The 23,088-nt window shown below is 35.7% G+C and overlaps 1 protein-coding gene across 2 annotated transcripts; it reads right to left on the reverse strand.

The window, feature by feature from the left end:
• Nucleotides 1-182: 182 nt before the first annotated feature.
• Nucleotides 183-20,489, reverse strand: tty (tweety). 2 transcript variants are annotated; one of them, XM_018513131.1, is made up of 9 exons: nucleotides 20,407-20,489; nucleotides 9,487-9,699; nucleotides 5,763-6,035; nucleotides 5,114-5,448; nucleotides 4,461-4,892; nucleotides 4,236-4,337; nucleotides 3,822-4,061; nucleotides 3,120-3,277; nucleotides 183-3,011 (listed from the first exon to the last, which is right to left on the reverse strand). In XM_018513131.1, exons 2-9 carry the CDS (start codon nucleotides 9,622-9,624, stop codon nucleotides 2,512-2,514), a joined length of 2,178 nt encoding a protein of 725 aa, XP_018368633.1. In that variant the 5' UTR covers nucleotides 9,625-9,699; nucleotides 20,407-20,489; the 3' UTR covers nucleotides 183-2,511. The 2 variants fall into 2 exon arrangements, with proteins under 2 accessions (XP_018368633.1, XP_018368632.1); XM_018513130.1 differs by having other exon boundaries at nucleotides 2,930-3,011; nucleotides 3,084-3,277.
• Nucleotides 20,490-23,088: the final 2,599 nt, after the last annotated feature.

Here is a 23,088-nt window from a genome sequence, read left to right on the forward strand (position 1 = left end):
GTCTTTAATCTGAACAATACTATATTGATCCCGTTTTTGCGCGCTTTATTGTAAAATCTCGAGTAACCAAGGTTATACAGTATCTGAAGACGTCCATCTCCAGTGTTTTATGAGTTATTAAAAAAAAAAAAAAAAAAACAATGTAAAAAATAAATTGTAAATTATATCAAATAATAAAAATTTAAAAAAAATGTTAATTTTTCTGTTTAAATTGAGCCGTAAATTAAAGTCTGTCGTAAATCGATACCGTGGCGGATCAAAAAACGAAAATGGAAAGTAAAAATACTTACCAAATAAGAAAAATAATCAAGATGTACAACAAATAGTTACATATTACGAATACAGCGCATATCTGTGCTAAAACACTGAAGTTGGATTATACTTGTAAACTTTCTCAATAAGCAATTTTTCTCTTAAAATCTAGAACATGTATCGAGGGGCAACGACGCACTAATATAGCTTTCGTATGTATTAATAGTGACGATACAAATATTCTTTGAGAAAAAAGATTCCTCTTTACGTGTCTTATCTTTTTTTTTTTCGTTTTCTTCAAATTGAGCCGGGTTAAAAATTTGGCAAGAGATCTTATTAATGAATGTACACAACTTTATATACTGACTAGGATACTTCTTCATCTCCAAAGTGAACAAAACGATATTCGTTCATTTGCTATTATGCGCACGTGGCCGCGTGCGCACATTTATATATTTATCGTCGAAACTTAAATTAGCATTTAACTAAACTATATGCTACTAGTCTACGAGCTATCGCTCTGTAATAAATATTACAATTATTTACATTGGATTAAGTTCTTTTGCTATTCACGCTCCTCTTAAAATGCTCGGTATTGCGATTATATAATTGATTTTTACTCGACTAAACACAAGCCCTAAGAAAATCCTGGAAAGTAGTTTGCGTTAAATGCATATATTCCTGGAATGGCACGATTTCCCTTTCCGCAATCGAAAGTCGTGGTTAAATCGTCAATTAAAAAAAAAAATGGCAAAATGCTTCCACGTAAAATCCGTAATAACATCTAGATTCGGTTTTATCACACTTTTCACGTTTACTCAATAATCTTAAATGTTATTGTTTTATATACAAACTTACTGAATTATATGCGGATGCCAGTACAAAGTCATTTGCGATTACTGAAAATCTCTATCAACTCTTACAAACTTTTAGATAGTAATCAATTATAAAGAGAAAAAGAGATGTACCGAATATTATCGGAGACAGACATCCGTGGCAATTGAAAAAGAATTGCCAATATCCCACCGGACACTCGTTGATACTTTATAATAGTAAACAACGCTTGACCAATTGGCTATTATTCAGGCACAACATTTACTTCTCCGACACTTGGATTTGATTCGACGAGTACCGAATAATCGCCAGATATTCTCTTTGCCAAATATACTCGGTATATCTCTGATGTTACAGAAGATCTCAGGAAGACTGTGCTCCGCAGAAAATTCATTCTCGACTCTTACAAAGTACAATAAGATTTAGTTTTTTGCGACAGAATTAATTTTTCCTTACTGTCTTTAAAAAGAGTATTTTTAACTAATACCGCCTGTGGAAGTATGTTTCCAAATATCCTTTATCGATACGTTGGACATCCATTTCCTTTTCAACTCTTTTTCGTTTGCACATAAAAACTGAAAACCCATAACGCCTGTGCTACCACTGTCTTTGTACTTAAAAAGTATATTCGCCTGAGCATTGGCAGTATCGAGCGTGACCTATGATCAATCGAATTCTGCCAAAGAGTCTCGTAAAAATCACCAGACATTCGTGCGGTAACTAGATGTATATGTATACGTTTTCACACACATATAAAGTATATTAAATATCTCTCACGGAAAATTCAACATAGATTCGTTCGGTTAAAATGTAAAAAGTATATAAAAACCGTATATTTCAGTAGTTCCTTCATCGTCTTTTGGTATCTCCTTCAAGTCGCGATATCTAACTCTTCGGTTAAATATCACACGCGAAATTAACGGCTAATTTAGAATGAACAAGCGAGCAGTATCTCTGTAAACGATATCAATGTAAAACTTCGTGTGAAGATTTCTTTCGTGCATGTTCGTTCATGCAGCTTTCAAGTCGGCCAACAAGCAATTTAATTGCATATGTTTAAGTATGCATTCCAGCCTGTCCTTGGATACTTCACGCGCGGTCTAATTGAGAACGCGATAACAAAGAGGGAGAATAACATAGAAGGACGTACCACAATCACTGTACATGATATACAAGTACAAAATCTTGGATATAAAGTATGTCTCACACAAGTTCCTAAGTTCTCTAAAAATCTTTTTTTCATGATTTCTCTCACTTTTATCGCAGGTCTCTGAAATCAATTTGCCGTTTTCTTTTTCTCTGTTATTTTATAGGAACTCCAAATCGCATGTTCTGAATTTTGTTAAAAGACAAAACTCTCTTTGTCAACGATGCCTCTATTCTGCAAATACTCACAATTTCGCATCTTCTCTTCCTTTTCGACGATTAGAGTTCCGTTACAGCATACAGATTAGGATCACTACCCTGTACCTGACTCAGCGTAGCCACCGTCGGCTTCTCCTGCCTTCCCTGCGCTCGATTATATGTACCGTACATATTCGGCACCGTGTTGTTCTGCGGTGTGGTACCGTTGAACTGGCTACGCGAAAAATTTCTATCCAAAGTTCTGACCTGATCTTGCATTTGATCCTGAATGCGAATATTAGGCGCCTTGTTCCGCACCAACGATCGAAACTGATTCATATTAGTCTGCGAGCGCGACTCGAACTCCCACGTAGGTTGCTGACTCGCGGGATTCGGTGGAAGCGGTCGATTTTGATTCCAGGCCTGAGTCGGACCTCTCTTTAGATTGGCCAGGTTCTTCGGATCCAGCGTTTGTGTCTTTCGCGAATCCTGAAAAGTGGCAAGATGCGCGGGCCCGTGCGAATTATGAGACAGGGTACCGGTGAAGGAAGCCACGCTGGGCGTCCAAGGTGGTTCTCTACCTGTGAAATGTAATAACACAGATATAAAGATGAATGTTAAATACGCGCAAGAGTATTAATTTTTGCATTTACCGGGCCCTGCGGGGGCGTGCCCTCAGTAGAAGTCACTAGATTCTAGCGTCTTACACTGTTTGCTCAGAGTCGCGTACTGGCCAGGTTGATCTCCGAGTCCAGATCGGTGTTCAGCTCGTCCACCCGTTGATTGCTGATTATGCTGAGACGATTTGTGATCCCCGCCCCCTCCGCTCCCGTTAACACCCCCACCTCTGTAAATGGCGAGGAAGAACAAACAAAGTTGCAGCATTATCTTTGTTTTACATAATGACCGACATCGTTTTATAGCTTATCTAAACATAAATCCAAATTCAATCACGCCTGCAAAACTGTCTATATATTATATTTATGTTAATAAAATAGGATTACAAAGCGCGCTATACTATTTCTTGTAATAATATTGTATATATAAAGCAATCAAAACTGTTATTTGCTAAGAATAATATTCTGTTTCGAAATGCTTAAATGTCCCAAAAACAGATATTTAAAATATATAATTAAACACATCAAATATAAAATTAAGAATAGCACAGTTATTTATATGATGCAATACATTTCATCACGTATATTTCGTCAAAAAGCATATACTAATATATAAATATTGATAAAAAATTGTTTTCTTAATAATGATGGAACTATGTATGATAAAGCAACATTCAAAGGAGACGCATTGAATCTAATATGTTTAGCGCGATATTAATTGATATTCTTAAGCTAAACAAATTAAAAGAGAAACTGAAAATCTCATGCACAAACTTTAACATGCTCTCGTGCAGTTGACGTGCTCGAGCAGTCGCAGTAGCGTAGGACGGTGGGGGCGGCGTTAGCAAGAGAGGCTGCTTAATCGTATTATGAGTGCCAAGAGCATTCGAATTAAGCGTAGGGGCTGTAGGCGGGTACGACCCTTGGCCTCGAAGGGTCCTTGCTGCTATTGCCTGTGACGCCGCCGATGGTGGTAAGTAAGGATCTTGCTCGTCAACCTGATGATAATCCCTTCTGGAACAAATGCATTGGTTATTTAATTTTCAGCAGATATCATAAAATTTAGAAAGGAACGCAATGATTCTACGGTGCCTGCTTTAGCATTGTAAAATTAATAGCAAAATATATAAAAATAAAATTATATTTAATTCTCTCCTCTCTCTAAATGATTTCCGCTAGTGTACTTACCGTTTTCGTATGTATATCCATGTATGAGAATCCACCCAAACTAATACGGTGAATAAGAGACCTGCAGCTAAACTGGCTATTAGCATAAAACTCAATCCATACCTAGAACACATAGATAAGCATTATAAGCTTATATTTCCGTGTAAAATCGTTTTAATTAAAATACAAACAATTATTTAATTTTTCCAAATTATAATTAAAATATAAAAGGATATATAGACTTACAATCCCAAGTGACACAAACTCTTGGCGGCGTGAACGTATTGCTTGTGCAGAGGTTTACAGTCGAGTAACGTGGATAAACCTGGCATAAGTCTGTCTATGGTATTAACGTCTGTGGATAAACTGCTGAGTTTTGGCTGGAGCTGCTGATCTTTGAACAGTTCTAGAGCTAATTTAGTCACCGTGTTCAAGTTATGCCTCATGTTATCCACCGCACGTTGCGAATCCCGCAATCTTAGCGTGAACGGATTACTGCGCGTGTTCTCGCAATGCGTGTAGTACGAGAGTACCTCGGAGGCTAAGGTAGACGGTACGGCTCTGCTCAAGTAACCATCGGGTGAGACGCAAAGATCACCTAGAGCTACAGAAGTTGCCAAGTATAAGGACGCCATGAGCCAAGAGACGATAACCGCAAACAAGCCGAATACGGAAAATCTGAAAAGATAATCTATTAGAGTGATTATAATTTTGTAAATGTGTTTACAGAATAATTTATAAATGTATAGAAGACGATCTATTCCTCTGCTCAAATTTTGTTACGATTTTAAATGGTTTTATTCAAACGTGTAAAATAAAAATTCAAACAAAGATGCAAAATGCTATATGAGGAATACCGCTGAAAGATTTCTACTCTTATTTCGATCAAAGGAACATACGTTATGAGAACGCATCTGGAGTGCCGTGCAACACCGACCACCAGAACCACGCAGAGGACTAGTAGAGCGCTCAGGACCGCCATAGTAATAGGCCATCGCAACTGTTCGATCTTCTCACCCATCCCAATGGCGCCGGCAAGACTAATACCACTCAAAGGCTTTCGTATCTCAAAACTCCGATTTACAGCGATGCTCGTATTTTGTTTCATACCATTAAGTGCCGCTAGCAGCCAACTTAGCATAGTTTTATTACTAACCGGAGCATCGAATTCATCTCCGAGAGCAGTCAATTGCGGCTGCACTTTTCTCTTTAGAGTCGCTTCTATAGTATCAGTCTGTAAGAAATATACAATGTTGATTGACTTAAATAAATATAACAATTATTTTTAATTGTTGCTATTTAATTGTTTAAACTGTTTTAAATTATCTAAATCAGGTCAGCGTCTATCTATACGCGTACACTTAAAAAAATGCTATTAAACACTAAAAATTTTTTTTTAATTAAAAATGAATAATTTTTCTGCGATCTTTACTTTTAGAATCTATATGTTTACTAATTTTTTATTACTGCTATGTAATAAACATTTTTTATTACATATATTATGATAAACAGAATATTAAGACATTGCGAAAAATAAATAGGAAATACCTGATTTCTGACGCCCATAAGGATCCCATCGACGTTTTTCGCAGCTGCTATGAGTTGTACCAAGCCGTTGTGTACGTCGTCATTGCCATAAAGACCAACAGCCACTGCTCCACTACAGAGTAACGCTAGGATGGCCAGCGAACACTTCAGTGCGGTTATCGACTTCTTGGGGCGCGGCCTCCGGTCGCAGCATCTTGTTACCAAATAAACCAGCAATACCAGTAAAGTTAAGATCAACCAGGCTGCTGGAATACTTCCCAGTATCCCGAGGCTCTGTAAACATTACATCCGATCATGGACTTTCTCCCTGCTTTATAACTTTACGTAAACTTTACTTATATTCTTATAAAAGAAATTACTAAAGAGATCTAAAGATATCCAAATATAAAAAATCCATTTATTCATTCTAAATTTCTTGCAGTAAAATCTTACTCCAAGAGAGTGAAAGTACAACCACTCTTTAAAAAAAGTGAAAATATTTCACTTCTTGAAAAAGAATGAAATATTTTCACTTTTTTGGAATCAGATTTCACTCCTTCGAAGTAAAAATTCACTTTAAAACAAAGTGAAAATTGTTACTCTTTTTAAGAAGCGAAAGATGTTTATATTTTCACTTGCTTGGAATGAGATTTTATCGCAAGAAATTTAGAGTGTTGGATTTTATCCATCAAATTTCATAGAATTAACAATTGCCTGTTCTCTATCTGGTAAAAAGTTTTTTGAAGTAAATATCTGATTTGAAATTTAATTAAAGAAAAAGCTTTTTTGTGTCTTCTCAACTTGAAGATTCGTAGAATAAACCGTCCAAACAAATAACGTCGAAAAATTGGTATCGCGCCAAAAATTTTCTCGTCTTCACTTCCTACTCTAAAACGGCAATATTATCAGCGTCGTCGCGCATCGTCAAGAACCGCATTGCAACGCTATTTCAGGCGCATTTACGTATTTACTTCGTACGAGCCGCACTTACGACCGTCTCGTAACTTCTACCGCTCTCTTCCTGCCTCCCTCGAGGCTTTTATCTCATTTCTCGGCGGTCTTAGCTTCGCCAATCCACCCCGTCGAGCCGCATGCATGACGAAAGCGAATACTAGCGAGACAAAGTTTCGGGCCCACCTCCTTCGCCAGTGGTTATACCTCACCCTAAGTCTGCCCGACTTCGACGGCTGAGGAAGACGAGCGAAAAAGGAAGAACAAGGAACGAAAGTGTGAGGAATACACGGAGAACACGACGGAGGGAGAGCAGGATGTGCCCGACGTGGTCCGACGTAATTCCCGAAGATGTTGAAGCCCGCTGCCGTGAGTTGCCCCGGGCATATTATGCGAAAGCCTTTGTGCATTGTTTGAGCTTTCCCAGGCATTGTGCTTTTCAGTTACACTCATGGGGCCCGGATTCTTGCGCGTTCGTGGTATCCACCTGCCCTCTTCTGGCCTTCTTTTTTTTCTTCACCAACCTCTCGTCCTCCTTTCTTCTCTTTCTTTTTGTCCTCTTCTTTTTAACGTGTCCTCGCCATATCCCACTACCTTCCATGGACATGTGAATCGTTTCTTTTTTTTCTTCCCTTTCGATTTTGCACTCTGTACGAGCATACGGCACCTTTTTCTCGTCGTTACGTTGCCAGATGCTCGCTTTCTGGATTCTTATCCGTTTGACGATGCGAGATCTCCACTTACGGCCCGATAACGCCAATCTACAGTCGACCAAAAGCGATAATCCAAAGTGCCACTGGTGTTTGTGGTTGTTAAGAGGATATCCCGCGGAATAACTGCCGGAAAATTTTGATGTCCTAACATCGAAATACTAACAGGAATTAACAGATACTATTCAAACGGATAGTACTCGATTAACATACTAATGTCCGCGCAACATATATGTGTTTTCCAACAAGAGACAGTACAACACAGTAATTATTTTATTTTTATTTAGTAAACAATAAGAATGTAATGATTCACTATGTTACAAAAATTAATAGAAAAGAGCATCAAAGCTCATGCAAGATCTTTTTTACGAATAATTATATTAAATTTTCTTATACACACACGCACGCACGCACGCATGCATAATTATAATTCAATATATACAGGTCCCGACCTTTTTTGCCAATCACTTTTGTATAGATAGAGCGGACTAAACTGAATCGAAAAGTCCTCTACCATTTTGCAATTTTCGCAATAGTTAACAAGATATTAATTACTAAAAATAGCAAAATATTAGTTTTGAATAATTTTTTACTCAAATACTATCAACTTTACAGAAAAACTGCAAGAGACAAAAATTATTTATTTTCTTCTCATAAAGTTTTGAGAATTTTTTCAGAATTTTTTAGTACCGTATTTTCTCATGTTGATAAAAATAAGAAAATGCAGTACTAAAAAATTCTGAAAAAATTCTTAGAGTTCTATGAGAAGAAAATAAATGATTTTTGTCTCTTACAGTTTTTCTGTAAAGTAATTATTGCGAAGATTGCAAAATGGTAAAGGACTTTTCGACTCAGTTTAATCCGCTCTATCTACACAAAAGTGATTGGCAAAAAAAGTCGAGACACTGTATAATTATAATTATATGATATGTATACAGGGTGTCTCACAACTACCATATTTCCTCTTAAGGACGTATTCTTGAGGTAATTTTGAGACGAAAATTCTAATAAAAAAATGTTGAGGATACAATAGTTTTTGAATTATAATTGGTTAAAGATAGTGTATAATTCGAGAAAACTATTGTAACCTCGATATTTTCGTATTAGGATTTTTATCCTAGAATGTTCAAAAGAATCCAGAAATAATAATAAAGGTTATAAAAGTAAAATGGTTTTTGATTTATAAGCATTTAAAGTTAGCTTATAATTAAAAAAATTTTTGTAGTCTCGATACTTTCGTATTAGGATTTTCGTCTCAAAATTACCTCAAGAGTATATCCTTAAGAGGAAATGCAGTAGTTGTGAGTCACCCTGTATATATATATATATAATGATCATGTAAATGTTTTGACTTTAATTAGGCCAGCCTTAGTATGTTAATATAAATTTTTACATGAAATTAAGTCAAAATACAAACAAATAAAAATATATCGTCAACCTGTATTTGATTTTACCCACTTATTCGTATCATTTAAATGCGCTCGTATAATTACTCACCTAATTCTGTAAATTGTTAACATTTTGTCAAAATTTATCACTATATTACATTGTGTTATTTGTGTCTCTTGCTGGAAAATATCTTTAAGCCGATCAAAGGTAGATCGCAAAGCGATTCAAAAAATCGGAGGTTGAGATTCAATTCGACATCAAAAAGGAACATTCGCAGTATCTTGCACGAAGAGAAATTTTGTATATCAAATGTTTGTATCATATCAGTTGCATACATTTACTTCGGAAATACATCCAGACCAGATTGGAAATAAGTCGAGCGTGCTGATATTCTCCTGAAGACGTTCCGACACACGTTTCAATACACACGTCGCCGGATATGAATGCAATATTTATCTTGAAATTATCACCAAGGGCCGCATAAAATCTAGATTTTCCGTACAATTCGCTTATCGATCCGCGCAAAGCTTAACGGTTCTGATCGCGCGCGGCCGATTAATAGGACGCACTTTGTTTAAGTCCATGAGATCGATTTTGCGCATACCATAGTGGCTGCAGGTGAAGGGAGTGCAATCGGGGATGACAATCGGGGCCAAGGAAGTCAGAATTGACGGATTCGTGCCGAGCGAACCTACCTCCAAATAGATCTCGGAGTGGGGATTGAACGTATTATTGACCGAATGTAAAGAGACGTTCAGATGCGGCAGACTGTGGAAGATCCTCGCGTATTGTGGTACCGTGTACTGCTCCGGAAGCTGTTGACCGCCCGCCATTATGGAGAACCCTTATCTGCCGAGAACCCAGTCGAAGCGCCTGTCCTACTCGTCAAGACATGCTACGCGCGAGCGCTGTAATCAGAAAATAATAAATTAATTGAATGAGACTTTTGGGAATTTGTCGGAAGCGTGAGAACGGTACTGACGCGTACTCGATGTTGCGTCATCGAGCGTTACAAAAGTAGGGCCCGAAGTTTTTGCGGTGCCTGACTAATTGAAGGAGCATCTGCATCAGCGCGATATTTCCAACTTCCGTATTTGCATAATCGAATAATAATTCCTACACAATGTCGCACCATCCACCGGTTTTATATCAATTTTATATAAATACATTTGAAAGCTCGATCTAGAACGTGAGCTATTAAAACTTTCTTCTACTGTTATCCAATTACGTCAAGTTTCAATTGTCCTCTGTAATTGAATGCAGGTTTTAGTTACGAGCCGAATTATTTTGCTCTTTCCAACATGGAGATAAAAAGGAACAAAATACTAGATTTAATATAATAAATGTAAATGTAAACTTTATTTTGGAAATATAAGCAAAAATTTTTCTGTCACATCGTTTAACAAATGTCATCAATTCTCTATCGTGATTCCAGCTAAATGGAACAGATTCGTGTTTCACTGAATATTCGTTTTCATCCATTGTGCATGTATAAATTTCGATCATTCTACGACATTCGTTAAATTGTGTTTGGATCAAAATCGTGTCGAGCAATGAGAATATTAATTCTCCGGAGATCATCGACATTTCTACAAATCAATTAAAAAATCAAATTAAAATAGAATAAAAATAGAATCGTAGTTTCATTTCGTTCACGAGCCATTTCGCAAGATATTCCAGCGATTCAGGGAAGAGAATTACTCGCAATTAAATCAAATTTTCTAAAAAGGCTCATCGAGAGTTTTAATTCGATTATCATTTCATTAGCATATTGCGCTAGCTTCCACGTTGCGCTCTTTCGTTGCGAGTCACGATTCAATCTTGGCTAAATACGCCGACGTCACTCAGTGTCGCAAAACGTTTTACCGTAGTGATTCAACTCTTCCGTAGTGGAATCAACGCGCGCTTAATTAATGAAGTCTGTGCCAGCCAGCTCTCCATCTCTCTCGCCTCATTGACATCACTAAAGCGCGCCAAAAGGATTCCCGAGGTGCTTTTTAGCCATCAAATCGACTGAAATAGGTTTAATAAACTCCAACACCGGCATTATCGTTAAACCTTTTGAAAAACTTCCAATGTTTACTTAGTTTGCATTCCCTTTAAATGCATTTTCTTTTTTATGTATTAACATTGAAGTAAGAAAACGGACTACTTAAAATCGAGTTACAACAATAAACACGATTATTTCTTAAATTAATAATCTATTATATATGGTAATAGTAATATTAATAAAATAATGGTAATAATGGTAATAATGATAATAATTATATATGTATAATTGGTAATAGTACATAATGATAATAATAATATTAATAGTAATAAGAATAAATCAGAAAATATTTATACTTAAATACGATTTGTACTAATTTTGAAAAATTTAAGATCATTATATGTACAAACAAAAAATTACACCATCGTTTATCACAATTTTAATAATAAAGAAGAAACTAGAGATTATTATCGATCTCATAAGACAGATTGTTAAATTTAGGAAAGAAAAATAACAAAAGGACGCTTCATTTATCTTGTATTATTAAAAGCACATTAATATAAATTAACGCCGCAATTAATACCGCGTGCGTTCTCGTCGACCTAATAAATAAAACACTCACGTCCGCGTGTCTCAATCGGATTTCTGTAATGATATTAATGAAAATTAATTCGCCACATGCGAACGTATTTGCATGTTACAGTATCAAACATGATATAACGGTCTCAGCCGATTAGCAATGCGTTTTATATGCATCACGCTCTATATTAAGCTCCAGCAGACACCACCGCGAGCAACAAATACCTATCTCCGTAATAAATATATCGCGGATCGATAAAGTGCAACGTACACGTACGGTTTATTAACCCACTTTCCCGATTCCATTCTATCCTTGAAGCGTCAACATCGCCAACAACTCGGTGTAGCACCGAGTGTGGTGCTTCCAATATACGCTCGTATATTCAAAGCCAGAAAATTCACGACTGTGCGTGATATTCGATCTCAACAATAGCCTTGTAACACAATAAACACTTCCTTATTGCGTGATATATGACAGTTTGATATTTCGAAATGAAGACTAAATAATCTCAATCGTTTCTCAAACACGCAAAATCCTTCCCAAGTACGGCGAATGGAATTTAATTTAATTCTTATTATAACAATTATCATTCTCTAATTTTATATATATTAACAGATGTTGCTATAATACAAAATAATGTGAATAATTATTTGCATGTTATATAACATATAAAAGACACATAACGGTTATGAATATGAGAATTAATTTTATTAAAGATGACTAGAGAGAATTTTATTTATTGAGTACATTTGATTCCGGATTTTTTGATGATTATGTAATATTTGAACAACTTTTATGTAAATTATTGCGACTGATGAAAACTTTGTAAAGTCGAAACTAGTTTCGCGCGATTTATTGTAATTTTAACATTAAAATTATTATAAGAGTTTATTATATTTTAACGTCTTATTATTCGCTCGTCTTTGGCCGTCGTTTATGTATAATTTTTATTGTGAAATAATTTAAATTGCAAATTAAATAAACGTACGTTCTAAAAAATATGGATGTGGATTTAAAAACTGCAGGTTTGAAAGTATGGTGTTAAATCCACATCATGTCGGTGTTTATAGCAACATCAACACGAGAATTGCATGAACACCGCATGGTGTTAAATCCACATGTATATATTTTTTTAATCTGGGAATAGCCACCTGAGATATCTCAGCCGTAAAAAATGTAAATTGTTATAAAACATTGCTTTATATGGATATTATTTAACAATTCTTGTTTTTTTTGTTTAATAACTATTCTTTACAAGCTTCTAAAAATGCAATCCGAAAATCCATAATAAAAAAGCTTTATATAAAAATCTTTATTTTGTAGAAATGCTGTCGTAATAAGCTACTTAACGTGTTTATTCCGTTTAATATTTGCTTGCGTTCTATTTATTTGTTTCAGAAAATTGTGATTAAATCCATATCGGTGATGTTCTCAAATACTAATAAATCAGAAAAGTATCAATGATATGTAATAATTCTTAATAACAATCATTTAAAAACAATACAAAATCAAAGGCATTGAACCACTACGCCAGTTATCGTTAGCGAAAAAAATGTATTTTATAAAATTTATTACAAGACGTTTCGGTCTAAATTAGACCATCTTCAGTTAACATTCATAAACAAAGTAAGTAGAATTAAACAAAAATTGGTATGACGATAGAGTTTTCTACAAGTCAAAGTAGTTATTAAAATTATACAAGTTTTGTTAATACAATGATTCGTTCTTTCTTAGTTTAACAATTATTCTTCAATAACAATTTTCTTTCGTATGTCAGTAAGTATTCAATTACAGAAAAATCCATCCAATTACTTGAAAAATTTCAGCGATGTACGAAATTGAACACTAGATTCCCCGATTCTGTGTTGACAATATTTCGCAGTACGTACAAGATTTGGAATTTTGGATATGAAGACCTTCTGATTTATAATTGAAAGGCATTTCAATATTATCAACACAGAATCGGGGAATCTAGTGTTCAATTTCGTACATCGCTGAAATTTTTCAAGTAATTGGATGGATTTTTCTGTAATTGAATACTTACTGACATACGAAAGAAAATTGTTATTGAAGAATAATTGTTAAACTAAGAAAGAACGAATCATTGTATTAACAAAACTTGTATAATTCTAATAACTACTTTGACTTGTAGAAAACTCTATCGTCATACCAATTTTTGTTTAATAACTAATTTTTGTTTAATTCTACTTACTTTGTTTATTAATGTTAACTGAAGATGGTCTAATTTAGACCGAAACGTCTTGTAATAAATTTTATAAAATACATCTTTTTCGCTGACGATAACTGGCGTAGTGGTTCAATGCCTTTGATTTTGTATTGTTTTTAATATTAGCCACGTTTCGACTTAAACAGTCATTTAATTGAATTATAAAAATACTCCAGATAATCGTTTCCGTAAAAAAAAAAATTAGATTACTCTCGGATTAAAATGTAGAAACAAATTCGAGATATGATGAATTTTACGCTCTACATTATGCAACTTAAAAATCTTAAATATACTCGGCGATGCGAATAATCAATCCATTTGCAAGTGAGAGCTGTTATTATTTAAATTTCCTCTCGCTGTGCGCGCTGTTAATTCTATCGAGTATAACAAAGGTCGAGCGCTCACCGTGCGAAATATTCGGTGTTGTTCAAAATTCTTTATTTTGCACTCACACGAACAGCTATATGTATATTCGTTTTCTGATAAAACCGACAGTTGTATCGCCATGCCGGAAGAAACCTGCGGCTCGAATATCACACGCATTCATATTGACTCACCGTGTGTCATTATATGAGAGATAAATAAAGTCATCGCCAATCATACCGTGATTTTAAATGAAGGCTGCTTATATTACCATCGTCCACTTATGCTGTCATCCTGCCTCGTATACCGTCATTCTCCTATAGGCCTGTCTTTCCTTTTTAACGGCGTGCGACATAGTACATTGTTCCCCTTCATTTTGCAGGTACAGACTGCACTGATTTCATTTTAATTGTACACTGAGAAAAATGGTCTGGTTGAATTAAATAGTAATTCTGGTGGAAAATAGACGAATCAGAATTTTCTAGTTAAATCTATTAAAATTCTAATTGAGATAACTAGAATTCTGATTGATATAATTATTCTGGTAAAAATAAGAATTCTAGTAAATTTTACTAGAAATATTGTATCAACCAACATTCCGGTTATCTCAACTAGAATTCTAATAAATTTGACCAGAAAAATTTTGATTCGTCCATCTTCAATCAGCCAAATAGAGCACAAAATTGCGTTACTTGGATTCAGCCTGATACTTGACAAAAAGGGGGATTACTTATTTAACTTATTAACGCAGTTCGAACTTAATATTAAACCCATCGGCTTCGTGCAACGTATGAATTTATACAGACGTATAGTCTGGAAGTCGATACCCTAGTTTCGAAAGTGAAACTCAACTAAAAACTGTAATCAGCTGTTATCAACTCTGACACTCGCATAAAATTGCGCGATAGTTACATAAATACGGTGAGTTTTAAGAAAGAATAAAGTTAAAAGATACAAGATAAAGACGAAAACAGAATTCTTTAAAAACAGAAATGTCAAGTTTTGTTGATAGAAATATTATTAAGCTGAATTTGGAATCCTAAACAATTTTTTCTAATGTTTCAAAATTACTTAGACTTCTAAAAATATTATCTCTATTTGTATTATAATATAAAAAAAAATTAATATTATTATTTAAAAAACGATAATTATGTTATTTTAATAGATACGTAAATCGCGTAAATTTAAAATTGCATAGATATTCACATGCATATTTTCGATATTTCGATCATAAAATAAAACTATGTCTAGACAGTGGAAATATATATACCTATAATAAAATCCCCCAAGTTTAAAAATTAACTTTGGAGTGTGAAACAATGAACTAAATCTTCCATTATAATCCGTTTGTGTTGCACGTTTTTTATTTTCTACGCTCGTTTGGCTTATTTTTCCTCCTGTTCGAGTCAGGCACGTCTATTTCGTTTTAAATACACAAAGTGTAGAATGTGTACGTAACGCGAACTTATGTTTTCTCCTGGCAATATCAAGTGAAGGAAAAAACTGTGCTTTGTCACAAGAGACAAACCTTCCGGAAAATAAATTTATAAAGCTTTTAAATGGAGATAATAATGCTAATTGAGTTTTCCTCATTTCTCGATATTTATTACTAGTACCTTTATTATCTCTCGATTTATCAGCGTTTTAACGATATTTTTTTAACAAATTCATTTTATGAATTCATACTGCACTTATACGCAAGTTTTTTAAATGGAGCTTTCCCGCACCTGTTTCTCGGCTTATCCCGAATAAAATTTTCATCGTTTCAGTGTACCTACAACGTAATCTTCCGCTCTCAATGGAGGAACAACAGATTGATCTTTTTTTTTTGATATTAAAACAGTAATCGGACCGCCTGCTGCCGACTCGAGCGCATCGCAAATCGCGAATTGCGCGCATCACCGCGTGCAAACAGTCATCGACCGATCACGCTGCCGGTCATCGCGACATGCAAACCGCTACGATCGATTGACTATAACGTGACTATAACGTCGTCTATGAGGTGCCGTACGGTGACCCCACGAAAGACTTCGGTGATCGAGGATGAACGACGGATTATATTCAGGTATAAGGGCCGTGATAGGTCGAAGAGATGAACTACGCGAAATTAATCGCGTATCCATTCCGTCTTTCGTTGCGATCAAAACGCGATCGCAAACATCGCGCCGAAGCGTGATTCAAAATTAATCTTGTATTCACAACGAGGCGAACGATAAGAGTCAGTGATAACGAGAAATTTTTGTACTTTACACTTTCTGCATGTAAAATAGAGATATTTGACATTGGAACGATTATATTGCGAAGTTAATATTACGGAATGTTGAATTGCAATAATTAGTTAAATCCACGAAAGGAAAGAATAATTTAACTGAAGTATCTAAAAATTTAGCTAGATACAAATCTGAAAATAATTTTATTGGACCATCTAAATAATTACGTAAAAATCTCAAATACAATGAGCAGTGTTGCAAAAAGTTTTGACATTCTAGTAACCAGCTTGAATGTCCTATACATATAATTTTTTCGATGGTTCAACAAAATTATTTTAAGTATCTAGCTCAATTTTTAGATACTTAAGCAGAATTATTTTTTCTGTATATTCTCGGAATAAGCAGATTTGTTCTTTTTATACAGTTAAATCTTATTATGTTTAATATATTTAAAATGGAGCTGAAGATTTCTGTTCATCTTAATTATATACTTTTTAAATCTAAAATTAATCTTGATAAATAAGTTAATCTTAATTGATGGAAATGAACCAGAAGGTTCTGATCATATTAGAATGGTTATATCAATGGAAATTATCAGATTCAACCAGAAAAATCTGATTTATCCATTTCCAATTAATATAATCAGACTTTTTTTCCAATGTGCGTTTTGACAATACGTGTTACGAAGGAAGAAAAACGCGATAGCAAAATAGCAAAAGAAATATGCGGCGCTCTCTTGTGGTCGTACTTTTCAGCACTTTGTACATTTAGGGAAAAAAAGCTGTGTGTCTTCAGGCCTTACAGAAGAACAGATAGCAGCGAAATGTGACAAAGTGTACAAAAGCGTGACTAAAATGGACAGAGCCATAAACGCGGAAAGAACAAACGGAAGGAACATAAATGATAAGTATGTTCATGCGGCACATACTTTCCGCATTCCTCTGCCATCTCATTCTTCTTCCTTCCGTATGTCTGGGCCGCGCACTTGTTTCGCGATACAATATTTACGGAATTGTTTCTCTAATACTTTCTGCACATGTATTTTTCTAAGACCGTCTGTACTTCACAAGCTTCGTGCATAATGCACCGCGTTTCCACGCCTTTTCCTCGAAAAACTTCCGTAGATCGACATCGATAAGAAACGAGTGGACGTCCGTGAAAAATTTCAATCGAGTGGGAAAGACGATGAAAAATGATTCGCTCATTCGATTCCTCTCTTCTCACAGTGTGACGTGACTTGATTAGAGGATTCGATTAGAGTTGTGGACTAACTGATTTGTTTACGATCCAATGTAAGTCGTCATGCGCCAATTCTATGTAATATTCATGAATTTTATCTTAAAGTGAGATAAAGTAAGATACTATACGTGAGATGTTTTTAAGTTCTTTAATTATTCGTATTTTTCAGATACGAGTCTCTCAAGTTTCTGAAAAATTTAAGAAACAATTTATATTAAATCGAGTCAGTCAAACTTAATATTAGAATCCAACCGAAATTTTTACCGAAATTGAAAACGAACACTAATTAGATGTCATTTTCGATTGAAATCATATAGTTCTTTTTCATAAATATTAATTTTAAAATATGTGTAATTATTGTTTCAATAATTAAATTATGATACTTATATTCTTTGGCTAAAATTGAAAAAAAAGTACTTATATTCTTTAGCTAAAATTGACACAATCGAAATTTCGGTTTTCGATTTCGGCCGAAATTTAATTATTGTTTCAATAAATTATGATATTCATGAAGAAAAGTATATGATATATGAGCATGTCTATACATATAGCTTTTATAGAATTCCTTTTTTTTGTTTTTTGGTTTTGATTTCGATTGAAATTGACATGTAGTCGAGTTTCGGTTGAAATTGACATGTTTCGGTTCAGTTTCGGCAAAAGTTAGTCTCTACATAATATAATAAAAACTGACTTCAGCAAATTCTAATCTAACGTTTATTTTGACATTGATCTAATCTCGACCTCTCCGAATTGGAGTTACCGAAAGTTTTTCGAAAGAGAGTAATCCATCGCACACCTTCTTTTGTTCGGATCGCAGTTAAAGATTTCAATCAGGCTTCGAAATTAACTCTAATTAACTTACTCGAGTACTTACACTTTTGATTAACAGAAATACAATTATATACTTTTTGTTTGACAAAAAAATTGCATTAAAGACGAATTGTATAGCTAGAAATTTTGCTGGAAGCAATTCTGCACGGAAAGAACGTTTTTGCTGAAGTAACTAAAAATTTAGTTAGATACAAATCTGAAAATAATTTGTTGGACTGTAATAATAATTATGAGGATGCTCAAGCTGTTTGATAAAAAAAAATAACAAAATACTTTTAAAAAATTTCTCATATCATGCTAGAGTTTCCTATATAATTATTTTTATAGTCCAACAAAATTGTTTACAAACTCTTGGATTAATTGGAAATCTGATTGAAAATGAACGAATCAGAATTTTCTGAAATCTACGAGAATTCTATATCCGATAACTGGAATTCTGATTGATATTGTCAGAATGTTCTGGTTTATTCATTTTTGACCAGAATTTTTTTTCATGAACAAAATCTGGTTCGATTAATTGGAATTTTGATTGAAAATAGGCAAACCACAGAATTTTCCTAAATCTACAAGAATTCTAGTTAAGACAACCGGAATTCTGATTGATATAGACAGAATCTTCTGATTTATTCATTTTCGACCAGAAATTTTTCTCGTAAAAAAAATCTGGTTCGATTAATTGGAGTTCTGATTAAAAACAGACGAATCAGAATTTTCTGACAAAATCTACTAGAATTATATAGATACGATCAGAATCTTCTGTTTCATCCATTTTCAACCAGAAATGTTTAGATACTTGAACGAAATCATTCTTTCCATGTATCAGTCGCTAATCGTCTTTCAAGTCAGTCGGAATTTCGGTCGAAGTCGCCCCGAAATCTCGCAGCGTCCCTTCCCCCAGAAGGACAAGATCTTTCCCCGAAACACGAGAACGTGTCCCAGCCTTCCTAGATAAAATTCTCAAGCCGCGGAAAAAGGAAGCTAAGGTCGGCGCACGCTATCGCTCACTAAAAAGTCATCGACCCATCGTAATCGCCGGTGGTAAACTGCTCCGCTCTGACGCTCGTTCACCTTCGATCATATCGCCGCTCCGCGCTCGTCGTCGTTGCTCGTTGCCGCGGCGCGCGACGTTTCTCCGACTTTACTCCGACTGCCTTCGAGACGTCGCGTTGCGTTGCATGCGCGAGGAAAATGGGTCCGTTCGATAACTTGGCGGCGCGGTATAGAAGGCGGTACACATCCGCGTCTGTATATCCGCGCGCGCGAGATCAAGCTCCTCTCGCGAGTCGCGAGTCGCGAGGCGAAAAAAGGCGGTTTCGATATTCGCCTCTGTCTGCGTCTCTCTCTCTCTCTCTCTCTCTCTCTCTCTCTCTCTCTCTCTCGCTCGCTCGCTCTCTTCCTCGCTCTTAAGCCTTCGGGGTCCGCATGCGACTTTACGAACACCCGGCTTTTACGAGCACCTCGGACCACGCTACGCAACATCTGGTGGTATTTCTTTGGTTACCGAGGCCTGCTCGACGAAATCCAACTCCACGTACTCCATCGTCCCGACAGCGTCTCACTCTTTCTCTCACTCGCTCTCTTTCTCTCTCATTCCCACATACACACAGGCACACAACCGATGCGTTTCATATGGAAAGCTCGGTGTAATGTATTCTTGCACCCACACATCGTTACCCGGAGTGTGTACCGTGTATCGATCCCCGAGAGTACACACGAAGACGACCGTGAGCGCCATCGGGCTCCTCTATTTCCTTCCACTTTCCTCTCTCTTTCTCTTTCTCTCATTCCGTAGATACCGCGTCATCTTCTCTTTCTTTCAACCACGTTTATCTCAAGAACGGAGTAGCCGCTTCGTTCTTTGTGGCGTCCGAGAGACGAGAAAACGCACGCTGCATCGCACAGGGACGTACAGCGCGGGCGACGGTATATGTATGTATATATCAGTTAGGGCGAGTCCGAGAGAGAGAGAGAGAGAGAGAGAGAAAGAGAGAGAAAGAAAGAGAGCGTGCGGTCCCACCGGCAGTGGGCTCGCGTGACAGAAGCGCGACGGTGGTTCCACCCCCTTTCCCATCCACCCTCACCCTCCATCCCGCGGACGTGATTCAACGGACGTCGCGGGCATCGACGGGGCGTCGCGACGACGAAATGGTTTACGAGGGACGGTTTACCTCTTACCTCGATATTTTCCTCTCAGTGACAAATCCGTACGCTCGCGTACGTGAATAGAAATCCGCGACATACGACACACACTCGACCGTGGCCCAAGCCCGACTGACGAGAATGACGAGCGTAGGCGACGCGACCGCCGGGGTGGGGCGGCCGTCGCGGCCAATCGCGTTCCCGCTTGCGCGCGATCCTGTGGAGGATTTACGGGAGACGGGAGTCGGGATTGTCGGGAATACGGGCAGCCGCCAGGCCGGGCCGCTCACGCCGCTACTCCACTGCACTCCACTCCGTTCTCGCTCGTTTCAGCTCCAGCGCTTTTCGAAACGAGAGACCGGAGAGACGAATGCACATCCATGCGGGCGCCGCGCGCCGCGCGCCGCGCGCCGAGCGGCAGAGGGCACGTCGCACGAGGCGACCGAACGGATGACGCACTCGGGGCCACTTCGACCAAACTCCGATCGGCGACGATTCATTCAAGACTCCGGCGGAGTTGCTTGTGCAATTATTTTCAACACACTCATGCTCCTTCCTATGTTTAATTTTAAATCTTGCAGTTTAATTTTAACCTTGGTTCAACTAGCTCTTCTTCTTGTTCTAGTTCTAAGAATTGGAAAAAGGTGAAGCGCAAGTTGGACCGCGATTAAAATCTACATTGGTAGAAACACGCGCCAGAAAAAAAAACTTATGCCCGCGTTTTGAACTAACGTAGATTAACTTTAATCGCGATTTAACTTACTTTTTTTTTCTAATCCTAAAGATTAGAAAAAATAAAGAGTAAATTGAACTGAGACCAAAGCTATAATTTTACACTGGTAGAACCAGTTATTAGTGACGACAAGTATAAAAGTGATCACTGCAAATTTTTTACGTAGAATTAATGTGTGTATACTTAATTAAATAAACTATTTTGTAGTTGTTGCAATTATAAAGTAATTTGTTCAATGCTGTATATACACACACATTAGTTTATTTAACTATGCACATTAATTCTACATGTAAATCTAGTATGTGTCACCTTTGAGCCTATTCTACAATGTACTTTTTGTTTCCTGTTTCTTGCTTTATGTTATTTTTTATATCTTGTCTTTTTGCTTCTTATTTGATTTTTTTGTTTTGTCACCCGAGATAAAAGTTAACGAACTTCGAAAGAAATACGTAGCAAGAAATACAATTGTTGATAAAACGGTTGGAAAGGAGAAAAAAGTAAAAGATAAAAAACAAGAAACAGGAAATAAAAAGCACATTGTAGAATAAGCTTTATAGTTACTACCATAAATGCTATGTTTTTCTCTGAGTATATGTTATTCGCTTCTCAGCCCTGATCTCTAATCTTTCTTCCTATATTATTCCCATGTATCAAATAAATAACATTTAATGTTATCTATATGTTAATAAAATAATTCAAGATGATTAATAAGTTAAGAAGGTATTCTAGTGTGATTACTCGTTTTTAAAGTAAATGTTGGGAATTAATTTTATAAAAACGGTTAAACCTACAGCTAATGTTTTGCATTCACCTTCATTCGTATTTGACGTAACTCCTCAAATATTTGCAAAGCTTTTTATTGTATATTATACAAGATATGGATAGACACGCAGGTCCTATCGCGAAAAATCGTTTTTATCGGATGCAGTGATTGCTGCCATCCTCATCTGAAAAAAATAAAAATTTTTTTTGTTTTATTCTTTACGATTTTAACGATCGTTGTCGTTTAGTCCTTTACTAAATCATAGGAAGAAAAGTTAATAAAATGACAGCACTTAAAAGAAAATACTTCGATTTTTACTAAAAAAATATTTACTCCTAGCGACCCGGAAAAATAGTAATTTTAAAGATATCAAAAAGCTGGAGGGTTGAACGATAGCCTAATATGTACATACACCATACATCTACAAAAGCGGAAGCTGATCGACCCAGCAATTTGCGAGAAAAATGTGCGCCCGATTTGAAAAATGCCGTTTTGGAAAAAAACGCGTTTAAAGTTTCTCATTTACAAGGTAGATAATGAGTAATTTCAGTATCTCTTTATAAGTCAGCTATAGGTTGAAAATCTACACATTTTCAAGACCTCAAACTACAAGAATATGAAAAAGAATATTTCGGTTTTTTTTTTACCCGATACATTAGAATATCCTCTTAATTGGAGCTTGGCCGCATTTACGATGACTCCAATTAACTTATCAAGTAAATTAATTGTCAAGTAAATTATTTCTTTAACATAAACGGAATTGTTAGCCTTTGTTATTTAACATGGAAAAAAATAGGAGCGTTGTTAAATAAGAGTAGAGATATGATATCAGAAATTTTATCTTAAATGATTCTGTCAATTGAATTAATTATTGATTAAGTTAATCAATAATTATCAAATAATACTTTTATTACTTCATTAATATAAATAAAATTATTAATATTCCATTTTGAATATATATAAAAATCTTTAAGCAACTCTGCCGATTAAATTAATCACTAATTAAGTTAATCAAAGTTTGGTCATTCTTCATAATTTTTATGCTAGATGTACCTTTTATATTTCCTTTTGATTCTTCTTATATTTTGTTTAAATTAAAAAATTTGAACTTTATAAATTTTGATGTGCATAATTTTTTTAACATCAGATTTGCAACTTTAAATATATATTGATGCTAAACTCCGACTCTAAGAATTAAACAAACGCTCATCTTTCGCGAATC

This window comes from Trachymyrmex cornetzi, unplaced genomic scaffold, assembly GCF_001594075.2.
Source record: "Trachymyrmex cornetzi isolate Tcor2-1 unplaced genomic scaffold, Tcor1.1 scaffold45, whole genome shotgun sequence".
Classification (NCBI taxonomy): Eukaryota; Metazoa; Arthropoda; class Insecta; order Hymenoptera; family Formicidae; genus Trachymyrmex; species Trachymyrmex cornetzi.

Bases quoted from the DNA above. Each gene is read 5' to 3' on its own strand.
- tty (XM_018513131.1), bottom strand. From the start codon at position 9,624: ATGGCGGGCGGTCAACAGCTTCCGGAGCAGTACACGGTACCACAATAC. The intron at 4,893-5,113 runs GTATGTTCCTTT...TTATCTTTTCAG, and splicing joins TCCAGATGCGTTCTCATAAC to ATTTTCCGTATTCGGCTTGT. The intron at 4,338-4,460 runs GTAAGTCTATAT...TATGTGTTCTAG, and splicing joins AGTTTGTGTCACTTGGGATT to GTATGGATTGAGTTTTATGC.